General features: G+C 38.2%; 1 protein-coding gene across 3 annotated transcripts in view; it reads left to right on the top strand.

Annotated features, from left to right (window-relative positions):
• Nucleotides 1–26,567, top strand: part of EXOC4 (exocyst complex component 4) — a 702,098-nt gene that overhangs the window by 462,275 nt on the left and 213,256 nt on the right. For all 3 annotated transcript variants that reach the window (XR_836802.3, XM_064487345.1, XM_010975676.3), the window contains one exon: nucleotides 26,225–26,444. Coding sequence is in view for 2 of the 3 variants with exons in the window: in XM_064487345.1 (XP_064343415.1) it covers nucleotides 26,225–26,444 (220 nt within the window). In the remaining variant the exon portion in view is untranslated. The remainder of the gene's footprint in view (nucleotides 1–26,224; nucleotides 26,445–26,567) is intronic.

Genomic DNA, 26,567 nt, shown 5'->3' with positions numbered 1-26,567 from the left:
TCCATAGACGTAGAGGCTGGGTTCGCCTAGTTATGTGTCCTTAGCTTCCTGAATAGGGCCTCACACGCTAGGAACTTAATAAATATTTGCTGGTTGCATGTGGTTAGACAAATGAGTGGAAGCTCTGCTTAAAGGTCTGTTGGCAGTTATATTAATTTGGGTTAATTTTGAAAAGGAGAAATAAATTATTGTTGCATTTATTATGCAGTTTGGTTAGTAAAAAATACTTCAAAACAAAATCTCATTGAGAGTGCATTAGTGAATTAAGTTTTTGATGTGTTAACTACCTTCAGTAGTTCTGAACTAGGGCACAGAAAAGCTAATCAGCTTGCTACAAACTGAGTAGCAGGGTGACTGCAGAATCAGGATTAGAATCCAGAACTATTGTTGGGTCTACACAGTGTTCCCACCACAAACCATATGATCTAAAACAGATCAGGTTTCTTTATATGTTTGATCTTTATGAAATAAAAATGTTGTCTAAGATTAAGAAAGCAAACATCTGTGGCTCTAAGTAAAACTTACCTCTGTAGTTACTTCCTTATTTTATTCTTATGTGTGAAAACTAAATTGAGCATTGTTTCTTTTCCACGCAGATGAGACTGTTTAGGGGGATTTTGTGATTTAGGGAATTTAGCGGGGCAGGTGGTTACGGCTACTTTAGAGAATCTGATGCTGGCTGTGGACCCTGAAGAGAGACTTGTACGCCCGGATCCATGCATCTTCACGCCAGCATCAGGAAACTCACACACCCCAGGTTAGAGACCCTGGTTTAAGGAGTCTGCGGCCTTTCCTTGTGTCCCTCCCATAATTTGGGGTGTTCTCTTTAGGGCTTTCACATTTGCTTCTATGCAGATCAGGATTAAACAGCCCATAATGATTCATCATTTAAAACATCCCCCTCAAGAGAGACTTTTCACCTCGTCCACAGAAAGTGATTATTTATTTACAACTAAGGCATTTTCATTTTTCTAAGAACTGCCAGAGAAGAAAATGTTCACAGGAGCAAAAATGTAAATTACTATGCTGAGATGAAGCCGTAAGTGGAGCTGTTGTAGAATATGCATTTTTGTCCCCAAATGGAAATGGAACTGTAAAAACTGAGACAGTTTTGATGCTCTGAAAAAAGTGTATAAAAATAACGTGCGTTTATAGCTCTTTAGGAGGGAGTGTCAAAAAGAGCAGTAACCTCAGGTTGTCTGAGTGGACTCGGAGGCGCGTTAGCACAGAGCGCGCCACGTAGGGGGCTGTCTTCCCAGGGTGCTCCTGCCTCCAGAGCAGCAGCGGGGCTGGCGCAAGAAGGATGAAAGTGGTCATGCCTTTGGCCTTTTTTAAGGCATCCCCTCCCACCCCACCGTGACTCATTTTCTTCTTTACCTGCAAAAAGACGTCTGTTGCTGGGGAGACAAGCACAGTGCGTTTAACAGGCAGAAGAAGATGTTTAATAAAAGTGGGGTCTCAGAATCCTCCACGAGGAGCTTGAGCAGGAGCCTTTTCACCTCGTCGTCTTTGCTGACTTCAGTGTCAGGGATGTGAAGACACCCTGGCAGAGGCAGGAGTGCGAGTGCTCTGTTGATCTCGACTGTATTTAGCAGTCATATAACTTTTGAACCGTGGGGCTCAAAGATACAATTCCAAGAGGACTTTTCACTTTATGTTACCTTCCTAACAGCAGTGAAAATGTGCCCTTGCCTTTTGTGGGTCTTTCCGCCCAGGGCTCTCTTGATATGGTGGGAGAGTGATTAAAGAGTCAGATTTGAGGATCTTGAGCTTGGAAAGCTGTTTTCTCCTCACATATGTTGCCCGTTATTTTGCCAAGTGGATTTTTTCCTACTTCCTAGTCTCTTTAATCAACTTTGAAGCCTTCACGAGGCCTCTAGTGTTCTTGACTCCTGGTTGGAAACATAACTCTTTAAGATGCCATCTTGTATACATTCAGGGGACTTCAGTAATGAGGGTGGTATTGTCACCTTGGTTGTCCAGGTAAGTCTTGGACAGAGTGTCTCTCTCCCATTTTAAATAGTGAGTTATTTCACTGGCAGCCTAGCCTCTGGTCCACCATATTAAAAACATGGACATTCTCTGGCCTCTCTCTTCTGCTTTGGAATTCTTAATTTTCAGTGTTTGTAAAATCTCACAGTGAAATCACCTTTTTCCTGATATTGAACTTGAGTCAGTAGGTTATTCATCTCTTCTCTTGGCACATGAGTGACACCAGCTTCGATTCACCTCATTCTGGGTTCAGTTCTTCGAGCCCAAGTGTTTTTCCCTTCCATTGATATATTAGTTTTCTTAGATGCCATCCAGGCTGTTGATAATAGCCTGAATGTGTCACAGCCAACTGTCACTGGTCACCTACACTTCAGTAGCCGTACTCTTTGGCTCCATTGACTGAGCATCTCCCAATCTAATCACTGTTTTTCACAGCAGCTACTCATTGTGAGTGCTTTCTTAAGTGTTCAGTCAGAGAGACTGTGTATTCAAAGAACTTAAAAAAAGAAAATCAGGTGTTACACAAGCAAGTTCATATATAACTATTGTTGAATATAACCATTACCTTCGGTAAATAAGGAAGGAAGACACTTAGAAAAGGGAGAACCATGGTTAATGGGTCTGCCTGTCCCTTTAACCACAACCATGAAAAAATATATTCCTCATTAAAGGGCTATAAAGTTGTCTGCTTTCGTGATTCAGTGCATTAATGTCTCCTTGCTTTTAGTGCCGGTTTAGTCTGTTGACCCTCTGTTCCCTTTAGCAGGGAGTTGACTAGTCTTTGTGGCCTATGGAAATGAATATTCATAATAAGATGGCAGTGATATGCCAGGACCCTTTTAGGGACCTGAGAGAATTACTCTTAGCAGCGAGGAAAGCTGAGGAAATGTCCCAGGCATGCCAGCATCCCATATCGAATCAGGTAACGTGAGGGTCGTACACAGAGAATCTCTGAAGTTCATCTGGTGAGTGAATGGAAACCCAGGGTTCCATAGTAGTAAATCAGACAGTCAGGTTGGAACCCAGGTCTTTGGTGCCCAGACCATATTCCTTCCATGACATCATGCTGTCTCCATATTAATTTGCCTTTTTCATTCCTGGGGTTCTAACCCACTGAAGGTATGAAATGCCAAATATCTAATTAGAATTTGTCCATGGTAGTGAGACATTTGTGACATAGCTACTCAAGGAGGGAAGAGGAGTGGAAGAGGGTCTCTGTCAACCATGTGGGTTTGTAGACGTAAACTGATGATATTTGGAGGCATTAATTTCACCAACTACACCACATTTTTCCTTTTTAAAATTATCGTGATTATTAATAACTCCTTTATAACATCCTTAAGTTGATGCACAGAGAGTTGATGGGACACCTGTTAAATGCTGATCTTTATGGTAAATAGAGTGCAGAATATGGAAGACAATGTTTCTTCCTTTTAAAATCATTTTTCCTAATTGTATTATAAGCATCCTATGAAGATTTATAAGTTCATTAAAATTCTTATGATTGTATTCTTATTTACTATAGGCACCCAGTCCTCAGCCTTCAAAATTTTAGGTTAAATTCTACTTAATTTTCTCCATAGGCAGCTTATTTTAGTGGATGTTGATTTCTTAGTGAAATCAGGTCAGATGAAAGGACAGTTTAGCTTTCCCGAGGTGACATCATTTGGATCCCAGACTGAGATGGTATTCTTCCTGGAATGGATACCCATCAGACTTACGGGGGGAAAGGGCTTTAGTGGAAATATGGCCGGAGGGCCACCCCTCCTGATCAAGGCTGCCCGGAAAGGCTCTTAATTAAGTTGACTGGAGGGTAAGCTAGATGGCTTTGCCTATTATAGGCATGGCGGCGACATAACATGAGGCTAATAAGATTATATTTAGTGATCTGTGTCTTTGGTTTTATTTGGAAGACACCTGACTTTATAGATGGGCTCCTTCCCTAGTTATATGCCCTGGAAGCTAATTATTCAGTCGGAGGGTAATGAAAGACCCTGCCATCTGTCTGCCGATTTAATGGAGTGTCAGCACATCCCAAATAGGAAGTAATTGGATTGACAGACACAAAGCCAGTTATTAGGCTGTTATTATCTGATTGGAAAAAGCAGGCGGAGAAGCATACAACTGTAGCAAAGCTAATCTGATGATGTCGGTTGTTCCCGGAATGCACAGTCTACTACACAGAATTCACAGGCTTGGAAACCACTGACCAGCTTAGGAGTCCCTTCTCTCAGAATTCATCTCTGTATTCTTACTACAAATCATTATAATGCAATCTAATAAAACACAGTTTGCATAAAGATGGGGCCCATTTATAAAGCTGTCACTGCAGCCACTCTATTAATAGAGCCATTTTAAAGATTTATTATGAGCATATGTTACTTTTTACAGGGGGCCAGATTGAGAGCTGCAGGATTTGAACATGCAAGAATGCGCTACTGGTGATAATTCAAAAAAAAAAAAAAATTAAGCCAGTCTGCCCAAGGAATGTCGTTAGACTCGTGCTCTTTTCTTAACGTGTCGGGTAGGATCATCCAGCAATCGTCTTAAAGAGGCATTAAAGACAGGTGACAAGATCTGCAGTGCGTGTTGCATAAGCACTTTTTTTTCTTTCACAGATTGCAGTTTTACTGCCTGGCACCACGGAGGGTCAGGGAACACGTGGGAGGGGCTAAATCTGGGAGCTGGAAAGCAGACCTGGGCTCTGCAGCTTTTTTCCTCTCCAAACAGCTGGCTGGGAGGGGTCTGATAGGGGAGAAGTGGCGAAGGCAGTGATTGCATTCATTCATTCATAAGTTCAGCAAGAACCATCACCTCCTGGAGTTTTTAGTCCTTCAGTTCAAGGGAGGACTAGACAGGAACCCAGCAAGTATCTCTAGAGCACCTGCAGCATCTTGCGTACTTTTCTTAGTTCTCTGTATACAGCTGTGAGCCAGCCTGAGTCCCTGCCCTCCTGGGGCTTACATTCCAGCGAGGCAGATGGAGAATAAGCGTGTAAGCCAGTGAATCTATATGGCATTTTATTATGATAAGCTCTATAAAGAGAAGGAGGCAATTTAAGGAGACAGTGAGTGGTTGGGGAGCTATTTTAGATGTCAGGCCCTCCTTGAACTTCTCCACAAGAGGACAGATGTGCAGAGACCAGGCTGCAGTGAAGGGCTGGGTTGTGTGGGGGAGGAAGGGCAGTCCAGGCAGAGGGGCCCGCACTTTCGGAAGCTGGGGTACATTTTAAGGATTTCTGTCATTGTTACCACCAAGACACTAGGTTCCTTTAGGTGATAAAGGTCTCTAATTAGGGAAGATTTATAGTATGTGTGAATGGGTGTAGTAATCTCTAAATGTACGGACATCAATGTGGTTACTCAGCTCCGGGTTAGCACTCAAGAGCTCCGTTATTATAAACTGAGTCCTTAAAAGTTTCAAAGGAATTTCTACTTCAAGAGACGCAGTGGTGACCAAACTTTCATGATACAAATACTCTGTCATTTATTTGATTGGCACATTTGTAAAAAAGTGAACAAATGAATGAATTGTTAGAAGTATTACCACATAATGGGTGCTACTGTATTTCAGGCACTTTGCTTATATATATTATAAGGTGAACATAACACATTGGTTCAATACATATATCACTGCCAACTTTACGGTAACCCTCCAAGACAGGTATTGTTTCTCATTTAGAAGATTAAGGTCTTGAGGGTCAGGTTAAATATCTGAGAGCTGAGATTCCAACCCAGGCTTGTCTAACCCCAAACCCTGTGTTCTCTTCTGCATACAGTTTTGTCCAAAAGATCCTAAGTAGAGTTCCTTAGTACGAGTGGCACATTGTGTTAGGAACCATGAGAAATACAGAAAAATAAATAAATAAAAGCATGGTCTCTGTGCTCAGAGAAATGAAAATACAGTTGAGAAGAGATGATTACATGAGAAATAACAGCAGACAGTGAAAGATGAGGTATAAACACATAATTGCATTCCTAGGTCTATGAAAGCTTGGGAAAATAGGGAGATTAATGCAGGCAGGAGACAATAGTTCTGAAGCTGAGCTTTTTAAAGACAGGTGGAATTCAGGTAGGCTGTATCATAGCGTTTCAGTCATATACGGGTTTTAGAATCTACTCCAGCACCTAAGGGGAAAACCGAATATCATCATGATTACCTATGAAAATCACTTGCCAAGTTAGAGATCAACTGACGTCTGTCGACATGGTAAATTCAATGCTGTTAGATTTTTCTCCAGATTTTTTCCCCCTTTGGTTAAGCTCCAAAAGAAGTATCCACCTTATGAATAATATGCATTATAGTGCATTAAAAATACATATTTTAAAATACCAGACTCAAAGTGGCTAGATGCTGATATCACAAAGGTAGCCGGGCACTGAGTCTGATTGTGAGACCTGGGTTCATGTCTCCCTGTCCTGCTTACCTGGGACATATTCTCATCAAGTAGAATGGCAGGCCGAATACCTTTCTGTGTTACAGTTGCCCTGTCTAGCTTAGCCCATGTATCGTTGATTTCACATGTATTAAATATGGGTCTTCTGAAATTTCACTAAATTGAAGTGTGCTTTGAATGAGTGGAAAAACATAAGTGAAAGGTCTGGGGCAGGAATAATTTTAGATTCTTATGAAATAATGAGCACATGAGCATCCTGCAGAGAGGTGGGAATGTAATGGGGCCAGATCATAGGAGGGCCCTGAAAACCAGAGAGAGGATTCTAGATTCATGTGATGAAAGTAGAAGCCATTGAAAGTCTTTGAGAAATGAAATACTGCTGTGGAAGAGATCTTTAATGTAGATTAATCTGCCTGAAACGTAGGGTGGATAGTGAAGTACGAATGGGAAAGACCAGCTCAGAGATAGTTGTCAATTTAGGAGAAAATGGTAGAGACCAAAACTAGAGACCAGAGATGAGACTTGTTAGGAGATGATTTTGTTGCCTTTTCACCTTGCTTGATCTAATTAAAGCAATTTAAAGAGAATAATATACATTCAAAGGAGCAGGTTAAATACCAAGAAATTAGTGAATCAGTTGTACTTCATCATCCAGCCATCCATCTGTCTATCCCTCCAGCTTAGATTCTTTCCTGCCTCTCTAAATTGATGCTTACAGTTAAACTCATTACTTCCTCAGGTAACAGTCCCAGTGTAGCACTGTGTTCATGGCATAAAATTAGGTAATGAAAATGAAAGTGACTCAAGTTCTGAAAACAACTGTGAAACATTATGACTGTTTTTATCTAGTTTTCGTTCCTTTTGGAGTCTCTTAAAATCATATATAGATTAGGTAGGTAGATATATGTATTGCTTGTACATTTGAAAATAAATACATCCTTCAGTGATCCAGTTACTAATTATTCTGATTCCTTCTGCATTTTTATGACTAAACCTTCTAAAGAGTAAAGAAATGTTCCTTCTCTCCATCAAGATCTAAATAATCACTTGGGTTCTCTTTATAATGCTCTGAATGAAAGAGGCACAACCTCAGAAATGAAAGTTTTGCTGTTTTAGTAACATCTATTTTATTTTCCTCTTAAGATAGGATTAAATAATAGTCATATTATTTAGTAATATTCTAGCACTGAATTTTCATTCCTCTGATGGTGCAGTTTTCCTTCTTTTGTTTCAAAAGCTCAAATAGTCTTAGGAACAGTAGTCAAAAATAAGTTCATTCATTTCAAGTTCAACATTTCACAGACATCTCCTGATCGTTGCCTTCAAGGTTTTTGGTGACCCAAGTAACTGTCAGTGTTGACATCTAATTAACAACTCTTTTTTCACAGTGTGGAGACCTGACAGGCAGGCATCGTCTATTCTCTAGTAAAAATGCTGCAAAATATCAAGCATGCGTATCTTCTCAAGTCAGGGAGAAAGACAGAAAATTTTTAAGATCATCTCAATGCTTTTTTGTTCCTTTCCAGTGCTGTAACTTACATATATTACTTTGAGGAATACAGTGGTTCAGTCTTGGGGTCATAGTTGATCATGATCTTTTTGCAGGTGACAAAAAAAATTGTTACATGACAACTTGCCAAGAGCCACGACCTGCGAGGCAGACACCCATCAGACACTTCAGTATAATGAGGGCAGACGTTGAATGTGGGGCATGTGCGGCCAGGGCGATTCGAGAGCTGGAGGGTGGCTCTCTTTGCACTCGTTACTGCTTTCTTAACGATATTGTTTATTCCTGTGTTAATTTCCAAGGGGAGCAATGAGACGAGAGGCGTGGACTGAAATTTGGAAACGATTTTCTTCTTGTTGGCTGTGAGGTAGACATTATTTACTAGCGTCCCCTCATGCTTATGTTGTCTTGTTGGTTGAGTATGTTATATTTGCTCTTTATGAATAATCAATAGGCCTACTTCCCTCCCCCTACACCATGGCATACCCAGCTAATAAGAGGCACAATTTGTCTTAGCAATATTGTTTGTAATTTCTGAGTACTTCCTAAAGGAAGAACTATGAATTAATTAGAGCTTGCACAAATGAAGTTAGATCTAATTTTCATGGGGAGAGAAGATACAAGCGTAGAATGATCATAAACACTGGCCAACAGCAAATGAATATACATTTTCTTCACATATGCTCAGTTAATCACAGGCCTAAGTTGGCTGGCTTACATCGTGGCCATTTTCAGAGCTGGCTTAATTTACGATTTTATGCAGGAGGTTTGCACTGAGCTTCTGACAATGCCCTGTGCTAGGCATATCTAGGCCCTGAGGGGAATGCAGTGATGAAGCCGACCCAATATTCTACCTCAAACGCCTAGAGTCAGGTTGGGAGATGAGGTATGTAAACAAATTATGAAGTGATCTCTACCATTAGTGCTATTAGCTTGTCTAGAGTGTAATTCTTAAGTTCTCTTCTCTCTGGGTCAGTGGCTTATGTATTTTTTTTCACAGTAAAAACTGTACTTTATACTAGGATCTGGTACACTCCTATATATGTGTATAAATAAATAAATAAGCACACACACACATATATATATAAATAAAATTACACACGTTAATATTTACCATATACATGTAATATACTCTTATATTCTCTTTCCTATTCAGTCCACCTTCCTCCCCCCCACTTTGTCTTTCTCAACGTTGATTGCAGTTGTTTAATTTTGTTTTGTGACTACCAGTTGGTGTAAATTACATTTGGATTCACCATTGCTTTAACCTGAGTGCTCTCTTTTTTTTTTTTTTTTTTTTGAAACTGAACTCTCTTAAGAGTAGGTTCTATGTTTTGCCCATTTTTGATTGTTGTCCTCTAGTGGGCCCTGCCGTGTAGTAAGCATACGCAGTGTTTAGCAAGTGAGTGAAGAAATGGATACCCAGATTTGCTCAGAACTCATTTTTGATCCATCCTGGTGGATAGCTCAGATTTATTTACTATAATCTTAAGTGAGAGAAATTTTAAAAAGTGATCAGTGTCTCGTTGTGTCGCTTCTACTGAGGTGAGGATAACAGGATAATGGATTCTATTTTATTGAGAAGTAATCCATGTGGACCAACGGTAGGCAAAACATCTACCACCCTCAACTTTTAATACATTTTGCTTCACTCATGATCTCTTTTTATTCAGCATGCTATTGAGGATGTTTTCTGAAACCATGACTTGAGGAATGAAATCTACCTTCAATTATTTATGGTTTAAATTAATGCAAATAAGACTTTCTGGCTTGCTGTGCTGATACTCATTAATAAATATTTCACTAGGTATTAGAAAGATTCAGATTGACTAAATGAGGCTCTTTTTCAATATAAACAAAAGCCCTTGTGTTTTCTTATAACTGTGCCTGCCCAATTTTTCTGTCTGGCTTTCATTAAGGCAAATGAATGTTAGATGGGTGCACCCTCAGAATGATGGCTCCTGTGGGAACTGGAGTCAGTGGGAGCTCTGCAGTGAAATAATCCCCTACTTAAACCAAATTTATTCTCATTAGCAGGGTAATGGTGCTGTGAGGAGAAATGGCCAACCAGGTTAAAGAGAAACCCACATAGTCTAATCACTCTTTCACTTTTGTCATTGAAAAATAGAACATTGAACCAAGAAGCAAAAGATGTGGATGCTGTGCCTAGCCTAACATTGTGATTGCATCTTACAATATTCCAGAACTTTCACAGCTCCTCAGTCCTGCATAGAGTGTGGGTGTCGTGTCTTAACACAGTCTGGAACCCTTCCCTATAGAAATATACCAATAGCAGAGGTTCCTGTCATGTCTCTCCTTTTTATACTTGCATTTTGCCCACTCATTTTTTCCAATCAAGTTGTATGTATTTGAGTTTGCCAATATTTTTAAAACTACCAAAATATCGAAAACTTAGTTGTGAAAAATAGGCCTTTCCATCTTTGGAAATGAGCACATTGGGAAATTTTCTAAAATCATTGAGTCTGTGACCATTTATTTTACTTTCTTTTGAATTTCCATGCATATGGACTTTGCCATTTTTAGGATATGGTATAGAAGGAAGAATGGTGAACTAATTAGGAGGCAGATCTAAGTACAAAACAAAGTTTTAAAACTTGGTAGTAGTGTGACTTTCAGCAAATTACTTACCTTGTCTGAACTGCAGTTTCTTTATCTGCAAAATGGAAATATCACTGTCAAAACAGCCCCTGAAGCAGAGTGAGATTAAAGTATATGAAAGTCCTTCAAAAGTGCTCATAAGCACTGTAGATATGAGAGATCACCATGTATTCACTGGACGTGCAGAACCTGGCGTCCCTCACTCCTAGGGCGTGGCTTATACATGGTCAGTAAATGTTAGCTGAATGAATTAGACATTAGGGAGGTTTACCACCATATTGCGGATAGTTGCTGGGCTTTCACGTGAACGATGATGGCAAGGATTTGTCAGAAACAGTAAAATGCATGTTATTGCTTCTTAAAAAGAGAGAAAATGCAGTGAATACCTCCTGTCCAAGAGGAGCGTATTATATAACCGCCAAAACAAAATATGAGCATGGGAAATGATATAAAAACACTTGGAAAACTATAACACATTGATGAAAGAAATTGAAGACAACATAAACAGATGGAAAGATATATCATGTTCTTGGATTGGAAGAATCATTATTGTTAAAATGGCCATACTGCCCAAGGCAGTCTACTTATTCAGTGCAACCTCTGTCAAACTACCAGTGGCATTTTTCACAGAACTAGAACAAAAAAATTTTCAATTTGTATGGAAACACCTGAATAGCCAAAACAATCTTGAGAAAGAACAGAGCTAGTGGAATCATTCTCCCTGACTTCAGAGTATACTACAAACTACAGTAATCAAAATCGTATGATATTCACACACAAAAAAGACACATAGATCAATGAAATGGGATTGAGAACCCAGAAATAAACCCATGCATTTATGGTCAGTTAATCCACAACAAAGGATATACAATGGAGAGAAGACAGTCTCTTCAGTGAGTGGTGCTGGGAAAACTGGACAGCTGCATATAAAAGAATAAAATTAGAACATTCCTCTAACACCATATGCATAAATAAACTCAAAATGGGTTAAAGACCTAAATGTAAAACCAGATACTCTAAATCTTCTTGAGGAAAACATAGAATGCTCGCAGCAAAAATTTGCAGCAGTATTGTTTTGGATCCATCATCTAGAGTAATGGAAATAAAAAGCAAAAATAAACAAATAGGACCTAATTAAAGTTAAAAGCTTTAGCAGCACAGTAAAGGAAACCATGAACAAAACAAAAAGACAACCTACGATCTAGGAGAAAATATTTGCAAATAATGCTACTGACAAGGGATTAATTTCCAAAATATATAGACAACTCATACAAACAGCTCATACAGCTTAGTATCAAAAAAAAAAAAAAAAGTAGGCAGAAGACCTCAATAGACATTTCTCCAAAGAACACATACAGATGGCCAACAGGCACATGAAAAGATGCTCAATATTGCTAATAGAGAAATGCAAGTCAAAACCACAATGAAGTATCATCTCACACCAGTCAAAATGGCCATCCTCTAAAAATCTACAAATAATAAATGCTGGAGAGGGTGTGGAAAAAAGGGAATCCTCGTACACTGTTGGTGGGATGCAGCCACTATGGAGAACGGTATTGAGGTTCCTTGAAAAGCTAGAAATAAAGTTACCATATGATCCTGCAATCCTATTCCTGGGCATATATCCAAAGAAAATTCTAATTCAACAAGATACATGCACCTCAGTGTTCATAACAACATTATTTACAATTGCCAAGATACGGAAGCAGCCTAAGTGTTCATCAGCAGATGAATGAATAAAGAAAATATGGTGCACATATACAGTGAAATACTACTCAGTCATTAAAAAGAATAAAATAATGCCATTTGCAGCAACATGGATGGGTCTGCAGGGCATTATGCTAAATGAAATAAGTCAGACAGAGAAAGGCTAATACTGTATGATATCACTTACATGTGAACCTTAAAAATACAACAAACTAGTGCCTATAACAAAAAAAGGAGCAGAGTCACAGATACAGAGAACAAACTAGTGATTACCAGTGGGGAGAAGGTAGAGGGGAGGGGCAATAAGGGGGTAGAAGAGTAAGAGATACAAACTATTAGGTATAAAATAAGCTACAGAGATACATTGTACAACACAGGGAAAATAGCTAGTACTTTACAATAACTATATGGAGTATAACCTTTAAAAAGAACATTGATAGATAATTATGAATACACATAATAAATACCTGAGTACAGAAATGCTAAATGTAGAACAAACTCTTGTACCTGTGGCTATTATGCCTGTGGCCATGGTTCTTCATTGTTGTCCTCATAAAAGTAGACAGTTTTTGTGTACAGTTGGCGTTCTGTTTGAGGGCTGATACAGAGGGCTTATTCTACTATACCATTATATATAAGGGACTTGAGCATCCATGGATTTTGGTACCTGCGGTGGGGATGCGGGGTCCTGGAACCTAATATGTACACTGTCATATTAAAAATAAACTGTCAGGGGTAACTGGCAGCCAGTCTGACGGGCCAAACATTTTTTCACAAATTTAATGTGAAAAGTAGTTTTCTGAAATAATTTTTTTCCATTAAGGTGTAGTTCATATTTGTACTGTGATAAATCATATTTTCATTACATTTTTTTCATTGCTTTGAAAACAGGAGACATTTCTCAGATGAAACCGGGGCTTACATTAGCTTTTTTTTTTTTTTTCCCTATTGTTCAAACTACTTCTATAGGCTTTTTCTGTCTCTTGCATATTTGGCTGCAGTTAGTAGCAGCAGTCAGCACAAGAGTGTAACTCACTGAACAGAGGAACCTGACTGCAGACACTGACTGTTGGACAGCTCTTTTATCTTCTGTGTGTTTTAGGTATTTGTCATCAGTGTTATCCAGAGGAATATCACTTCTGCAGGAACTGATGATACTGTAATTGAAATCTTTCTATAGGGTCTAGTTTTTCTTCAGAAATGTTGTATATTCCATCATTTGAGTGCCTGTGTGATTAATTGATAGTCACCGACAAGTAACCTGTTAGGCAAGAGGCTATATTTTTTTCTGTATTATTTTACATATAAGTGTAATCTGCATCTCAGATTTGTGAGCAGAATGTTTGGGTCTGATTTAGCCTTCCAGAGGATATGAAAATTTGAATAAAATAGAATGGTAGGAATTTTAAAGTCTTTAATCCCACCGGTAAGTGAAACTATAAAGAAGATGATGACTCTGAGACCTCTGGAAGGAAAGGAACACAATAACAGTAGAACACCCGCCAGCTGAGATGGCTTAAAAATGTTTAGTTTAATTTCAGTGTTAAGTTGATGTAACTCCAACCCATTTTATCATGTTGAAACTCTGAGAGTATGATATGGCTATAAATGGCCAAAAATGAGACTCTGGAAAGCAGATAATCTCTTCCAAATAAGAAAGAGCTCTATAGGAGGTAAATTTGAAGAGAACTTTGAGCCATTATAGAAAATAACTTTGTGAATATTGTTGGAGGATAATTACAGATATTGGCCTGGAAAAGTGTGGATGTGGGAGCAGGGGATGGAACCAACAGTGATGTGAGAGGATGATCGTGGTCTAATTGAAACAATCAAGTATGTGAGTAAAGGAAATAAAAGTAGAAAAGTTGAGGGCAGGTCATGTCTGTGACTCGCATACATCATAATTGCTGCCTAGAGGCTCGCTCACTGTTTTCCAGGTACTTTTTCTTAGAGTGCTTTGCATTTAGGTTGGCAGTTAATCAAGTGATGATAAACATAAAAGTAGGATATGAAATAATCATAAGCTGAGTTCAGGAACAAAGTTAGCTGCCAAATAGGCTCATTAGAGATAATTCAAACTGAGTTTTCCAAAGTGTTCATTTACTAAATATAACAAAATCCATCCTTTTGAGGAACAATGAAGGAGAGAACCAAGTGGCCAGCCCCTTTCTTCCAGCAAACATATACTGTAATTTTATCCCAGCAGACTCACAGTTCATATTATTGACATATCACATACATCCAATTTTTGACTTCTGTCATTGACGCTGAAGTCATTTTCAGTTTAGACCAGATTCACTAAATTTCACATTACCAGCAATGTGATCAGGTTTTGATTTGTTAAATTTGCCTAAAAATGCCTCCTACTGATAGATTTCACATATCGCATGCATCATTTAGCTTGGTAACCTTTTCTTTTTTTCTTTCACTATCTCTTTTCTTCTTTTCAACTTGGTTAGCCAGCCATATCTATACCCTAAAACATAGCCTTAAAATAACCTGTGTATTGTAACCCTTCAAAAAAGCACAAACCTAAGTAAGTTTGATCAAAAAATAGCATTACCATTTCTTAAAACATTTATTAACTGTGTCCACTGTACTTAACATACTGTTAAGGGCTTTGGGTATGATTCAGAAGTGTACAAGGCACAGTTGCTGCTCTGAAGGACCTTAATTCTAGTAGGAGAGAAAAAAAAAACATAGAAAAATGGCTAAAACTATGTGATGACATAAAGTAGTTCAAATTAATAAAGTAGTTTAAAGAGATCAGGAAAAATTTTATGAGTTGAGTGCACTGTGAGTGGGTCTTGAAGGGAGATTATAGTGAAAATGACAGTTTTTCAAACCTCCACTCTAGCTTGTATGTCCCAACATAGAAAATGCAGAGATGAACTGAAATAGACCGCACAGACATTGTGAAATGAAGACATGGAATATTTTAGAAATGCAGAGAGTACGCAGAAAACAGTTTGGTGATGAATCAAAAGAGAAATTTATTGGACTTATTTCTTGATTACCTACTAGGTATCAAGCACTGTGCAATGAACAAGATACATCTCTCAAGGTGTTCACAGACTAGGAGGGAATACAGACACCTCAACAGGAGTATTGTGGGGGTGGAAGGCATTCAGCCTAGACTCAAGGGGGAGGTCCTCCTGGAGAAAATAGTATTTAAGCTAGTGGCTGTAGGGCAAATGACACTTGGAAAAAGAGATACGGGCAGAGTGTTTAGGCAAACGGACCAGCACATGCAGAGACTTGGAGGCAAGAGAGCAGGGCACGTTCATGCAACTGCAAGCAGTTACATATTCTGTGCTTTAGTGAGACTAATATTATAGCTATATGTTAGATACATTGAAGGAGGAAAGGATGAAAAATGGAAAAACCAGCTAGGAGAGCTGTTTTGGAGAGGCCTGGGAAATAAGTTACCTTTTATTAAGTTCCATCCATTCATCTACATCATCTCATTTAATAAAAGCCTGAAGTATGGTGCTGGATGTTACAAATGGAGACACAGGAATGTCTTCCCAGGCTCCGGCATGGAACTAATTGATGTGGCACCATTCGTATTGTGTGCTAAGTACATGACAGGTCCTGTGCAGGATTCTTTCCTTGAGGATGCTTTAGCCCCTGGATCAGTATATGGCAGAAGGTAGACACTCCATAAATATTGCTTAAATAAATGAAGGAATAAATAAATAAATAAAGAGATAATATAAAGAGAATGTCCCTAAGTCTAGAAGCATGAGTAGCAAGGCTGAAAATAGGAGGAAGTGAACGACAATTAAGTTTGAGACTGGATAACTCACGAGGATGGTGCAAAAATAGAGAACACAGAAGGAGAGGATTGAAATAATGGGAGGGCGGCTCTGAAGTTCCATTTTGGACATAGTTTGAATTAGCCTGGGGACATCCCTCAAAAGTATCTAACAGGTAGTTAAAAATGCAGCTTAGGAGCTTAGGGAAAGAAATTAGGGCTGGAGATCAGATTTATTACATTTCAAGAGAAATAATTTGGTCTTTGCTAAATACAAATATCTGAATATACCAATATTGTGGTCCTCTCAACCCACACAGGGTTTCACTATAGCAACACACATGCTAGAATTTTCCTCATGGACTTCTGTCAACTGTCTTCCCCTCACCAGCCCTCCTCTGGAGTTCTAACCCCAGGGGCAAACATTTGGGAGGCAGCAATGGCTGAAGAGTGCATTGTGTAGAGTAAGGGTGAAGTCCTGGGTGACGTCTGGAGCCAAGTCATCCAAGTCCAAACTTTGGCCCCATCACTCATGACCTTGGAAAAGTGCTTAATCGTTTTATGCCTTCATTTCTTCTTCCAAGTGGCAATTATTAAAGAACGTTACTTCATTAGTGTTGGAAGGAATAATGGAAGCAAAGCATGATGATTACTTAAAATAGTGCTGGCATATTATGAGCACAATCTAACTGTCAGCTATTAATGTTACTGTTATCTTTTTACTTGCTCAGTTTCATTATATGTAAGATGCAGATATTAATAGTGCAGACTTCATGGAGTTACTGTGATAACTCCACATTATGCATAAAATAATGCACATAAACCTCTTCTGTGAGGACGTGGTAGGAACTCAGTAGCTGTTGGCAAGTATTAGCATAGCTCCTACTGACATAGCCACAGGTGAAAAACTTGCTAAACTGATAATGGAATGCCCCAAGTAAAGTGTATTTAATATGTTACATGTAAGTTTCCAGGTGATATTATAGATATTTTATAATAAATTGTGATTGCTTTCTTGAAAAATTTTTTGACAACCTTATCTTTTATTAAAAAGGAGAAATTATTTTATTATAAATAAGATAAATGCAAAGGATAAGAACAGAATTCCAGGTCTATTGGAAAAGCAGGATTATCATTTTATCTGCGTTTTATATCAATAGTCCTTATTTATTTATATGATTTTTTTGGTTAAAGATTGCTTGGTATTAAGAGTTAGCATTTGAGTTACTTCAATTTCCAAATTATATGCTTGAAAAATGTAAACAGCTGTCATTGTAAAGAGGCTTACTTCATTTTACCTAAAGTACTTTTCAGTCTGGAGGGAACACTTAAATGTAGTCACAAATCACCTGCAATATACTCATTGTAAGATTTTCAAAAGTTAAATTTGTTTACAAGCCTACAGAGTTCAAATTTCATAGCTAATATTCTTTTCTGCCTTTCCTTAATGATTTTTATCTCTTTTCTCTTCTATTCCTAAGCATGAATTTTACTCATTACAAATAAGATCACCCAAATCCCTTTTTATTTTATTAGTTCAGCAAATTGTCTCCTAGGGGTGTGGGCTCTGCAATGAGCTTATTGTGCACTTTTGCCCAGAAAATCTTTATATACCAAAGTCACAGAAAGTAGTTACACTCAGCGTGAACAATTACAGACCGATGGGGGCACCTCGTCCTGATGTGCCGATGACTCACTCCCAGGAGTTAAGAGGCAAATGTGCCCCAAAGTGCATTAACCTTTATGGATTTTTCTTCGGTTTTCATGTTCCACTGATTTATGGTATTAAATATGCCTGTTGCTGCTGTTTCTGAATGAGTCCCTTGTAAATCATTGCTAAATGATCTTTTTTGAGTCAGATAATCCCAGGAAGTTGAATATATCTCAAATCAATTCCTCTGAGGCTTCTTTCCATCTTTGCCCAAGTTATTTTCAGTTTGCTCTGTGTCTTAAATGTTGTATCGGAGAGTAATTGAGTAGGAAAGAAATATGTCATAAAGGAGACATCCTTGCCAGGCAGCTACTTTTTTTTTGTTCCAGTGGAGGTACTGGGGATTGAACCCAGGACCTCGTGCATGCTGAACACGTGCTCCACCACTGAGCTATACACACACCGCTCCCCCTCCACCCCCAGCACCGAGATGTTTGCAGCCTTTGCATGGCCTCACTTGGGTTTGATTCCAAAGGCCCATTTACCTGAGTACAGCTAACTGGTCACAGCTCCTTGTGCAAGGATGGGCTTGTGTCTGGGAGTGGATTTTACTTTGGGCTGCAGATTGATTTTTTTTCATACCAATCAAGCGTGGCAGAGATTTCGAGTGCCCTGTGTTCTCAAAAAGGCCACTATTTCTCTTAGAATGATGAGCAGAAAGTGTCGTCAGCATGCAGGGCTGTTATTAGTGCTGCTTGGCATCTTTTTACACAGGCCCATGTTTCCCCAGAAAAGTTCTGCATCTGGCAGTCAATGTTCCATTCTCATTTTGGGCCTCAAGATAATTTGTTTATTGGATTTAAGGCGAAAATGTGCGTTTTTTGGTCTCCTGGTAACTAACATGTTGTTCACGCTGTCAAGTTGTTGTTACTGCTGTTGTTTGCAGTCTTTCCATAAAACCAAAACAGAACCAAAGGGCCAGATTTCAGGAAATTCAAATTCAGAATTCTGACTTTGAGGGCACAAGTTATTTATTCATTCATGTCTCTGTCGTAAACAGTGCCTCATTGTTTATTGCGAATTGTTTTTTTATGTAGATATTTATAAATATCTGTGTCCTGTGACATTATTAAATGTACGTGTAATAACCTGACAGTGGGGTACTGCACAGTGAGCAAGGTGACATGGGGACTTACCTTTGAATATGCTTGATGACTTCAGAGCTGCTGAAGACTCGTCAGTGTCTTGTAACTTCTCACGTAGAAACCTTGAACTAAAATGAAGGGGAGAAGGTGGTTCAGATTTTTTTTAATGTCTTTAAAACTGCTACTTAGTAGAAGAGATTCAGAGCTTCTTGGTGGAGGTGAGCTTGGTACATCTCTGCAGAGAGGCAAGACTAGATTAGAAGACACTTTAGTGGAAATGGTATGTTGTGAGATTCTGCAAGATATAGGAGCTCAGAGGGATAAATCAGACATATCTGATGGTTCTAAAACCTGGGATCAGATGAAAAATCACAAGCCTTTCAGATAAAGATTCTCATGTACATTATTCAGCCTAAGCTACCAAAACATACGTGTGGTAATGTACAACAAAATCAGGAAATATCAGAGTGAAAAGAATGAAGATACTTTATGTTGTGTGATGTACATTATATACAAACGTATATATTAACAACAGAATTAGCAATAAACAGTGATGTATTGTTCATGAGAGAGCCGGGAATGAATTCCTTGTATTCCAAAAGCCAGAATTCTCAATTTGAGTTTTCTGAAATTTGTACCTTTGCTTTTTGTATTTGGGTTTTAGGGAAAGATGCTATTTCTCCATGATTGGATACAGGTTATGCATTTTTGGCAAGAATATCAGAGAAGTGATGCTGTGTTCTTCTCTGTCAAGTGGCACATGATGTCAGGTTGTCCCATTACTGGCAATGTTGGCCACAGAAATTTTTTTTTTAATTACTAGGCTGTGAATATAAGGAATACTTACTTACCATGAGCAACTATTTTTATTCAACTGAATAGTACTCTCATTGCAGCTTCTAAAATATAATCCAGGCCCTCTGTGTTCAAGGATATTTCCAGCTGGTAGCAGCCGTAATTCTTGGCTGAGATAAAATGGAAGAAATGGAGCTTTACAGTGAGATGAAATTTGTGTTCAGGAGTCTGGGTTAAGCAAGGGGCCTGGGATGCTTGAGTGAAATTTTAATTAGTTTACAGTTTTCCTGGATAGAAATCAAATCAGGATAAAAATTTTGAAAAGACTGGTCAGGTGTGGGTACTGTGTGCTCGTTTATGCATTCCAAAGGACACATACTTGCTTAAGAAAGAGTAAATTAAAAATAGAGGTATTGCATATGTACAGATTTTTGGAGGCCCCCTGGTTGATGATAATCTGAAAATAAAACCTTTGGTTAAACTATTTACAAATAGCAATATTAGAATTTAGAAACTAAGATCCATGCTGTAGACTTTCAAAGGCAATAAAAATATGTTGCCTGCACTCTGTTTGTTTTTTGGCTTATCCTACTCTACAGCTTTATGTTTGGGAAGCTGATCTGAATAAGATTCCTCAAAATCCTGTAATTAGATGCTCCGCATGTAGCATTACGTAGATCCTTTCCTTTGAGTCTCACTTTCTCTCTTTCCATATACACAAATGTACCTGTGCTTTGTGTTTGCCTTCTCACCGTTTTCAAGGATAGGAAATCCCTAGTGTGAAAGCACTTCACAAGATTAGATAATACCCCTTCGACAGTGTTTCCATCTGTGTTCCATCTTCACTTTGAAGTGAAGTGTTTTCTTTCCTAATGAGATTCTTTTCACTGTTAAAAATTCAATGTCTTCTTACTTCCGTGGAGCTGATTAGGAGCATTGTTGGAAAAACTGGGCTTTCTGATGATTGTCCTCTATACCTGTGACTCTCTGCCCTGTCTCCCATTCAACAGATTATTTTTAAGGTACTTACTAGGTGAAGAGAGTCGCGCAGCATACTGCAGGAATCTGGGGGAAACAAAATAGGGACTCGCCCGTGAAAAAATGAAGAGGAGCTACTCCCAGTATTTTAGCCTGTAGAAATAATTCAACAGAAGCAAAGGGAAGATGTTCACAGTAGGGGTCTCTATAACAAAACCAGGGAGCAGCATTAATGTTCCCTAATAGATGTTTGGGTTAATAATGCTGTGTTCATTAGCATGATGGAATGTGTCTTATACTTACAAGTATTACATTCGTGAAAGGGCAGAATATAAAGTGATGTGAATAACCGTATTGCATAAAGTAAAAAACAATATGAGAATGTGGGCAAAGACTAGAGAATACTCTTTCAGTCAGAGGCAGCTCTCGTGGAGATATGGGATGATTTTCTTTCTTTTTTAAAAAATCTTGTATTTGGACCTCCAGTCCAGATCCTTAGGAGAAGGTCATCATTTGCTGAGAAGTCACACCCTAGTTTTAGGAACTATAGATTGAAGTTAAAGGACCTATGAATTATTTTATTCAATATTTCATTCACCAGATACTTCCTGGGAAGCTACTGCGTGCCAGCTGTAGACTAGTCTTGGGCACTGAGGATACAGCAGTGAGAAGTTTACATTTGGCCCTCACCATGTGGGGCTTGGGTCATTCCTACATCTGCTTGTTGCTGAAATAGTCAAAGTAATAATCTAGTGGTCCAAACTGACAATCATGGGATAATTACATGGGAAAGTAAAGCAGCAAGTGAAAAAAAAAATCATCAAATAGGTCACACTTTCCTCTAATCCCCAACCTCATCAGGATTTATGTGCTGATAGTAATTATACAGATGGCAGCAGCCACCACTTACTTAACCATGTGTCAGCCTCTGTACTGAGCACTTAGCTTTTGTTTCTTTATTTAATCATCAAAACAATCCCTGTGTGTTATATCCATTTTACAGAATACACAGGTAATAAGATCAAGAGAGGCTAAGTAACCTGCCCAAGACTGTACATTCAAGCTTCAGACTCAGGAATACCTACTTGAAATGTTCTGCCCTTGGCCACTCTGCTTCCCTAAACCATCCCCACCTCCCCCACAGTGACTGTGAGCATGATTTACCTCCTGGATGCCTAGGAAAGCTTTTATTCTGTGTCCTTCCTGCTCAAGAAAGGGCATTTTGCCCATTTAATGTGATTACTTCTCATTTTTGATCAGAGCAAAGAAGAGGCTGGTGAGACAGCCCTAATTTGTCTCTTTCATTCTCTCTCACGTGTTTCATGCTTTGTGCACAGCGAGGGCCCTCACAGCCCTGAAAGCAGATTTGGAAACTTGTTGAATGGGTCCCCTCGAGTTAGAGATGACAGCATCAACCTGGATGTGTCATTTTAGACTGATGTGTGTGCTTTAGGGGATGAATGATTTGTATTTGAAAGAAATCATTCAGCTGAATGTGATGGGAGCCCCTCCACTGGTGCTGCTCAGAGTGATTTCATATTTTCAGGACACCAAAGGCAAATAAGGGACTAGGGAAAAAAAATGTGGGTAATTTAGAACCTTCTGCCCCTCCGTTTAGGAGCAGGTTAACTACTAGAAATTTCATCCTAATAGCTGTTAAAGATTTTGAAAATGGTAAGAAGTACTTCTGCTCAGAAAACTCTTCTGAGTCCCATTGAGAAGAATAAATAGAGATTCTGAGGATTGGTGTATTTACTCATTGTTAGAAACAGTGATTTTCTTTCAGAGTCAGAACAAGGAGACCAAGATGCCCCTGGGCAGAGGATTTCTCTGAGGTTAGGTGAAATGAAAAGAGGTCGCGTAGCATGATGTGGGATTTGGAGATCTTAAAATTACAGCCATGCTTAACTATCTTCTCTTTATTTCTTCATTTTTTTCCTGCTTTCTTCTATTCATTCCCTTCTTGGAGATTTATTATATCCTGTTTTGGGTCAGGCTTTTACCTCCCTTTCTATGTTGATAACATCAAAAGGAACCTCATTGCTGGTTTTCATGGTTTCTCAATTGCCCCTTTCCTGGGTGACTTTTTCACTGTGATAATCCTGTGCGTACTCCTTCCTCCCTCCTCCCCCCACACATGCCCCAGAGGTTAATGGAGTGTTTAACTGGTGATGTGCAAGATTAACCATGATGTATTTACTTATTAAGTAAAGGAAACTCTTTATTAGGTTAAATGGCTAAACTCAAGGAACATTTAAACACCAAACTTCAAATGTGGTCTAATTAGAAAGCAATTTGTGAAATAGAGTCTTTGATATATGTAGATAATTTTTATGTTGTCTTGATTTAATTTTATTTGACTAGCTAATACTTCATAGTTTTTAAAAATCAAATAATTATAAAAAGTTATCATTGAGAAGTCTTATTCCCACTCCTCTGCCAGACCCCACCCCCACCCCTGCTTCCTATAGGTACTCATTTTACTAGGTTTTTGGAAATCTTCCCAGGGCGTCTTTATAATAAAAGAAATAAATGAATTTATATAATTCTTGTACAAAGGTCAGTATAGTAAATATAAATACTCCTAAATACTTATTTCTCTCACTTAACTATGTATGGATCCTGAATCACTAATGATCTAATCTACAAAACAGAAACAGACTTGCAGGCATAGTAAACAGTCTTATGGTTACTGAGAGGAAAGGGGTAGAAAGGGATAAATTTGGGAGTTTGAGATTTGCAGAGATTAACCACTATATATAAAAATAGATAAACAAATTTCTTCTGTGTAACACAGGGAATTATATTCAATATCTTATAATAACCTTTAATAAAAAGTAATGTGAAAATGAATATATGTATATATATATATATGCATGACTGGGACATTATGCTGCACACCAGAAATTGACACATTGTAACTGACTATACTTCAATTTAAAAAGAAAAAAGATCCTGGAGATCTTTTCACGTTAGCGCATCAAAAACTTCCATGTTTGGTGGTTGGGTTTACTGCACAGTATTCCAGTTTGTAGATTCACCAGTTTATTTAAGTGATCTCTAATTGATGGATTTTTGTTTTTATTTGTTCCCAGTCTTTTGCCATGAAAACAATGCTACGCCTATCTCTGTCCTCTATACATAGATCATCTCATCCATATTCAGATAATAGCTGTTGGAAGAATTTCCCAGAAGTGGGATTTCTGGGTCAGAAGGAGATGCATTTGTAATTTTGAATGACAGTGCCAGCTTGCCCTTCATAAGGGCTATAACATTTCTCACTCCCATCAGCAATATATGAGAATGCCTCGTTCCCCACACTGAAACCAACAGAATGTGTTTTCAGACTTTTGGAATCCAGCCAATGCATGGGTATAAAAAATCGTATCTCAGTATAGTTTACTTCTCATTTTTCTCATTATGAATGAAGTTAAAATGTTTTTCTTAGGTATAATGGCCATTGTATTTCTTTTTCTATAAATTGTCTTTTCATGTTCTTTGATTGTTTTTCTACTAAGTCATTTGGTTTTTTCCTCTACCTGCCATTTGTGACACAGATTGCAAATATATCTTCCCAATTAGTCATTCATTTTCTGTCTTTATTTCATGTGATTTTGTTTCATGTTATTTTCCTTCTACTGCTTTTTTTGGAGAAAAATTTAAAGTACAAGGCAACCTTTGCTTTGCAAAGCATTTGTGGAACTGTAAAAATCACCATGCAAAGCAATATTACTCAATGGTTCCCCCTCAATTGTTTCATGACATCTCAATTGTTTCATGACTTTAAAAAAAATTTTGTGAAAACATTAAAAAGTCTTACTGTCAATTACAAATATATACAGGACTGAAAAAATGAGAAGACTTATATGTGTTAGTCCACTCTAACTTCCGAAACATTGAGAATTAAAGCATTTTATTTCCTTGTTAAAATTACCAAGGGTCATTTGAACAGGGCTTGCCAGGTCCTTGTTGGATCCTTTATGATTTTCAGTGGTGAGCATCTTTTCTCTGCCCTGGTGAAATGTCGTACTTCCTTCTCAGTTTGCATCAGCTGCCAGCATTTTATTCTTTGTTTTTCAATGCCATGAAATATCTCCAAGAGTTCCTTTAAGGTAACGTTTTTCTGCCAGCATCACTTCCTCTGGAATGTCTTCATCTCTTCCATCACAGCCCTTTTCTTTTTTCAGGTCAAGTTCCCCCTCAGTTTGGCTCCAAATGACTCTCAAATGCGGCCAGTGTCAGTAGTCCCAGGGTCAGTTACTTCTTCTGTAAATCCATTTACATTCAATTCAAATTTAATTCTAAGTGTTACTTTTAAGGTTTCTTTTTTTCCTGTACTTTTATCTTTTGGCCAGTTCTTTTTTTCAATTATCTACATGTGTAAACTGTCACATGGGTTTATCCCTGGGAGACAAGGAGACAACACAGCTATACACTTTGCTGTCTGTATGTGAACTGAATAATAGATGTGCAGTGGCCAATCACTGATGGACTTGGAGAGAGGTGGCATGATTGATCATTGATTATGATGATCACCAATTATTGACAGATTTCTGGACGGAAGCACTGGAGTTTGTACCTCATGCCATTACTCACAGTTAATATAGTGTGGTAACTGGAGTTCAAATCTTGTTTTGCTGGTGTTATTCACTAAACTGTAGGGACTCAAATTTATGCGTGTCAGAACCATGCAAAGCAGGAACTACTGATGTAGAAAAGTATGAAGAAAAACATAAAAAATATCTACATACTCATCTCTGATTTTTGACAGTTGTTAGTATTCTGTTATCTATGCTTTAAATTTTTTTATAAAGGAAATTGATCATTATAAATAAGTTTGAAGTTTTCCTTTGTTCTCACCTCCCATTCTGTTGACTTTTATGACCTCCCAACCCACGTATCATCACAAATTTAAAGAATATCCTTTATTTTCTCTTTTTAAAAAAGTTCTGTCAGAAAGAGAAAGAAAAATGCCGTATGTCGCTTGTATGTGGAATCTTAAGAAAAGGACGTAAATGAACTTATCTACAAAACAGAAACAGACCCACAAACATAGAGAATAAACTTATGGTTACAAGGGGGTAAAGGGGGTAGGAAGGGATACATTGGGAATTCAAAATTTGCACCTCTTGGGGAGTGAAGGAAATGTTAGCTATCTTGATGGTGATGGTGGTTTCATTGGTATATACATCTATCAGAATTCATTAAACTGCATCTGAAATATGTGTAGTTTACTGTACAGGAATCATACCACAATAAAGGTGTTAAAAAAATTCTGTCTATACATGGAAAGATCATAATGAGAAATATATAGTATTTGGGGTGTTCTTTTTACTTTACATCACAATTTGTTCTCTGTTTATCATGCTTTCTTTTGCTGCTTATATTCTTATTTCCTTCTTGAATTGATAAAACATATTTTTGTCTCTTTCCCCCCGTAGTTTGGAAGTCATGTTTCTTTTTCATCCTGTTTTTGTTGAATAAGTGAAATAACTTGTATTTAAAAAGATATGTAGATGAATAATCAAGTGATGACTTGTTCTTGTGTAGAATCCTGGTGCTTTTCCCACATCTCTCCACGCGAGTAGCCACAGCCAGATACAACCATGGGTGTTTCGTCATATTTCCGTAGCTATTTTTCTGATATATTTAACAATGATTGTGCTTTGTCTTCCAGATTTATTCAGGAGATAGAGCATGCTCTGGGACTTGGCCCAGCCAAACAGTGTCCTCTTCGAGAGTTTCTTACCGTGTACATCAAAAACATCTTCCTCAATCAAGTCTTGGCTGAGATCAACAAGGAGATTGAAGGAGTCACTAAAACATCTGATCCCTTGAAGATCCTCGCTAATGCAGACACCATGAAAGGGCTGGGGGTGCAGCGGCCTCTCCTACAGGTAATAACGTTCCCTGCACTTACTGTTTTTATCATCAAGCAAGAGTCACAAATTGAAAAAAGAAAAAAAATTACCATCTGTTTCCATATCCATCGGGGACAAAACAAGAGGAAATAAATTAAA

This window comes from Camelus dromedarius, chromosome 7 (assembly GCF_036321535.1).
Source record: "Camelus dromedarius isolate mCamDro1 chromosome 7, mCamDro1.pat, whole genome shotgun sequence".
Taxonomy (NCBI): domain Eukaryota; kingdom Metazoa; phylum Chordata; class Mammalia; order Artiodactyla; family Camelidae; genus Camelus; species Camelus dromedarius.
Note: the sequence above shows the minus strand (reverse complement) of the source record. Positions and strands in the feature narration are given on the sequence as shown.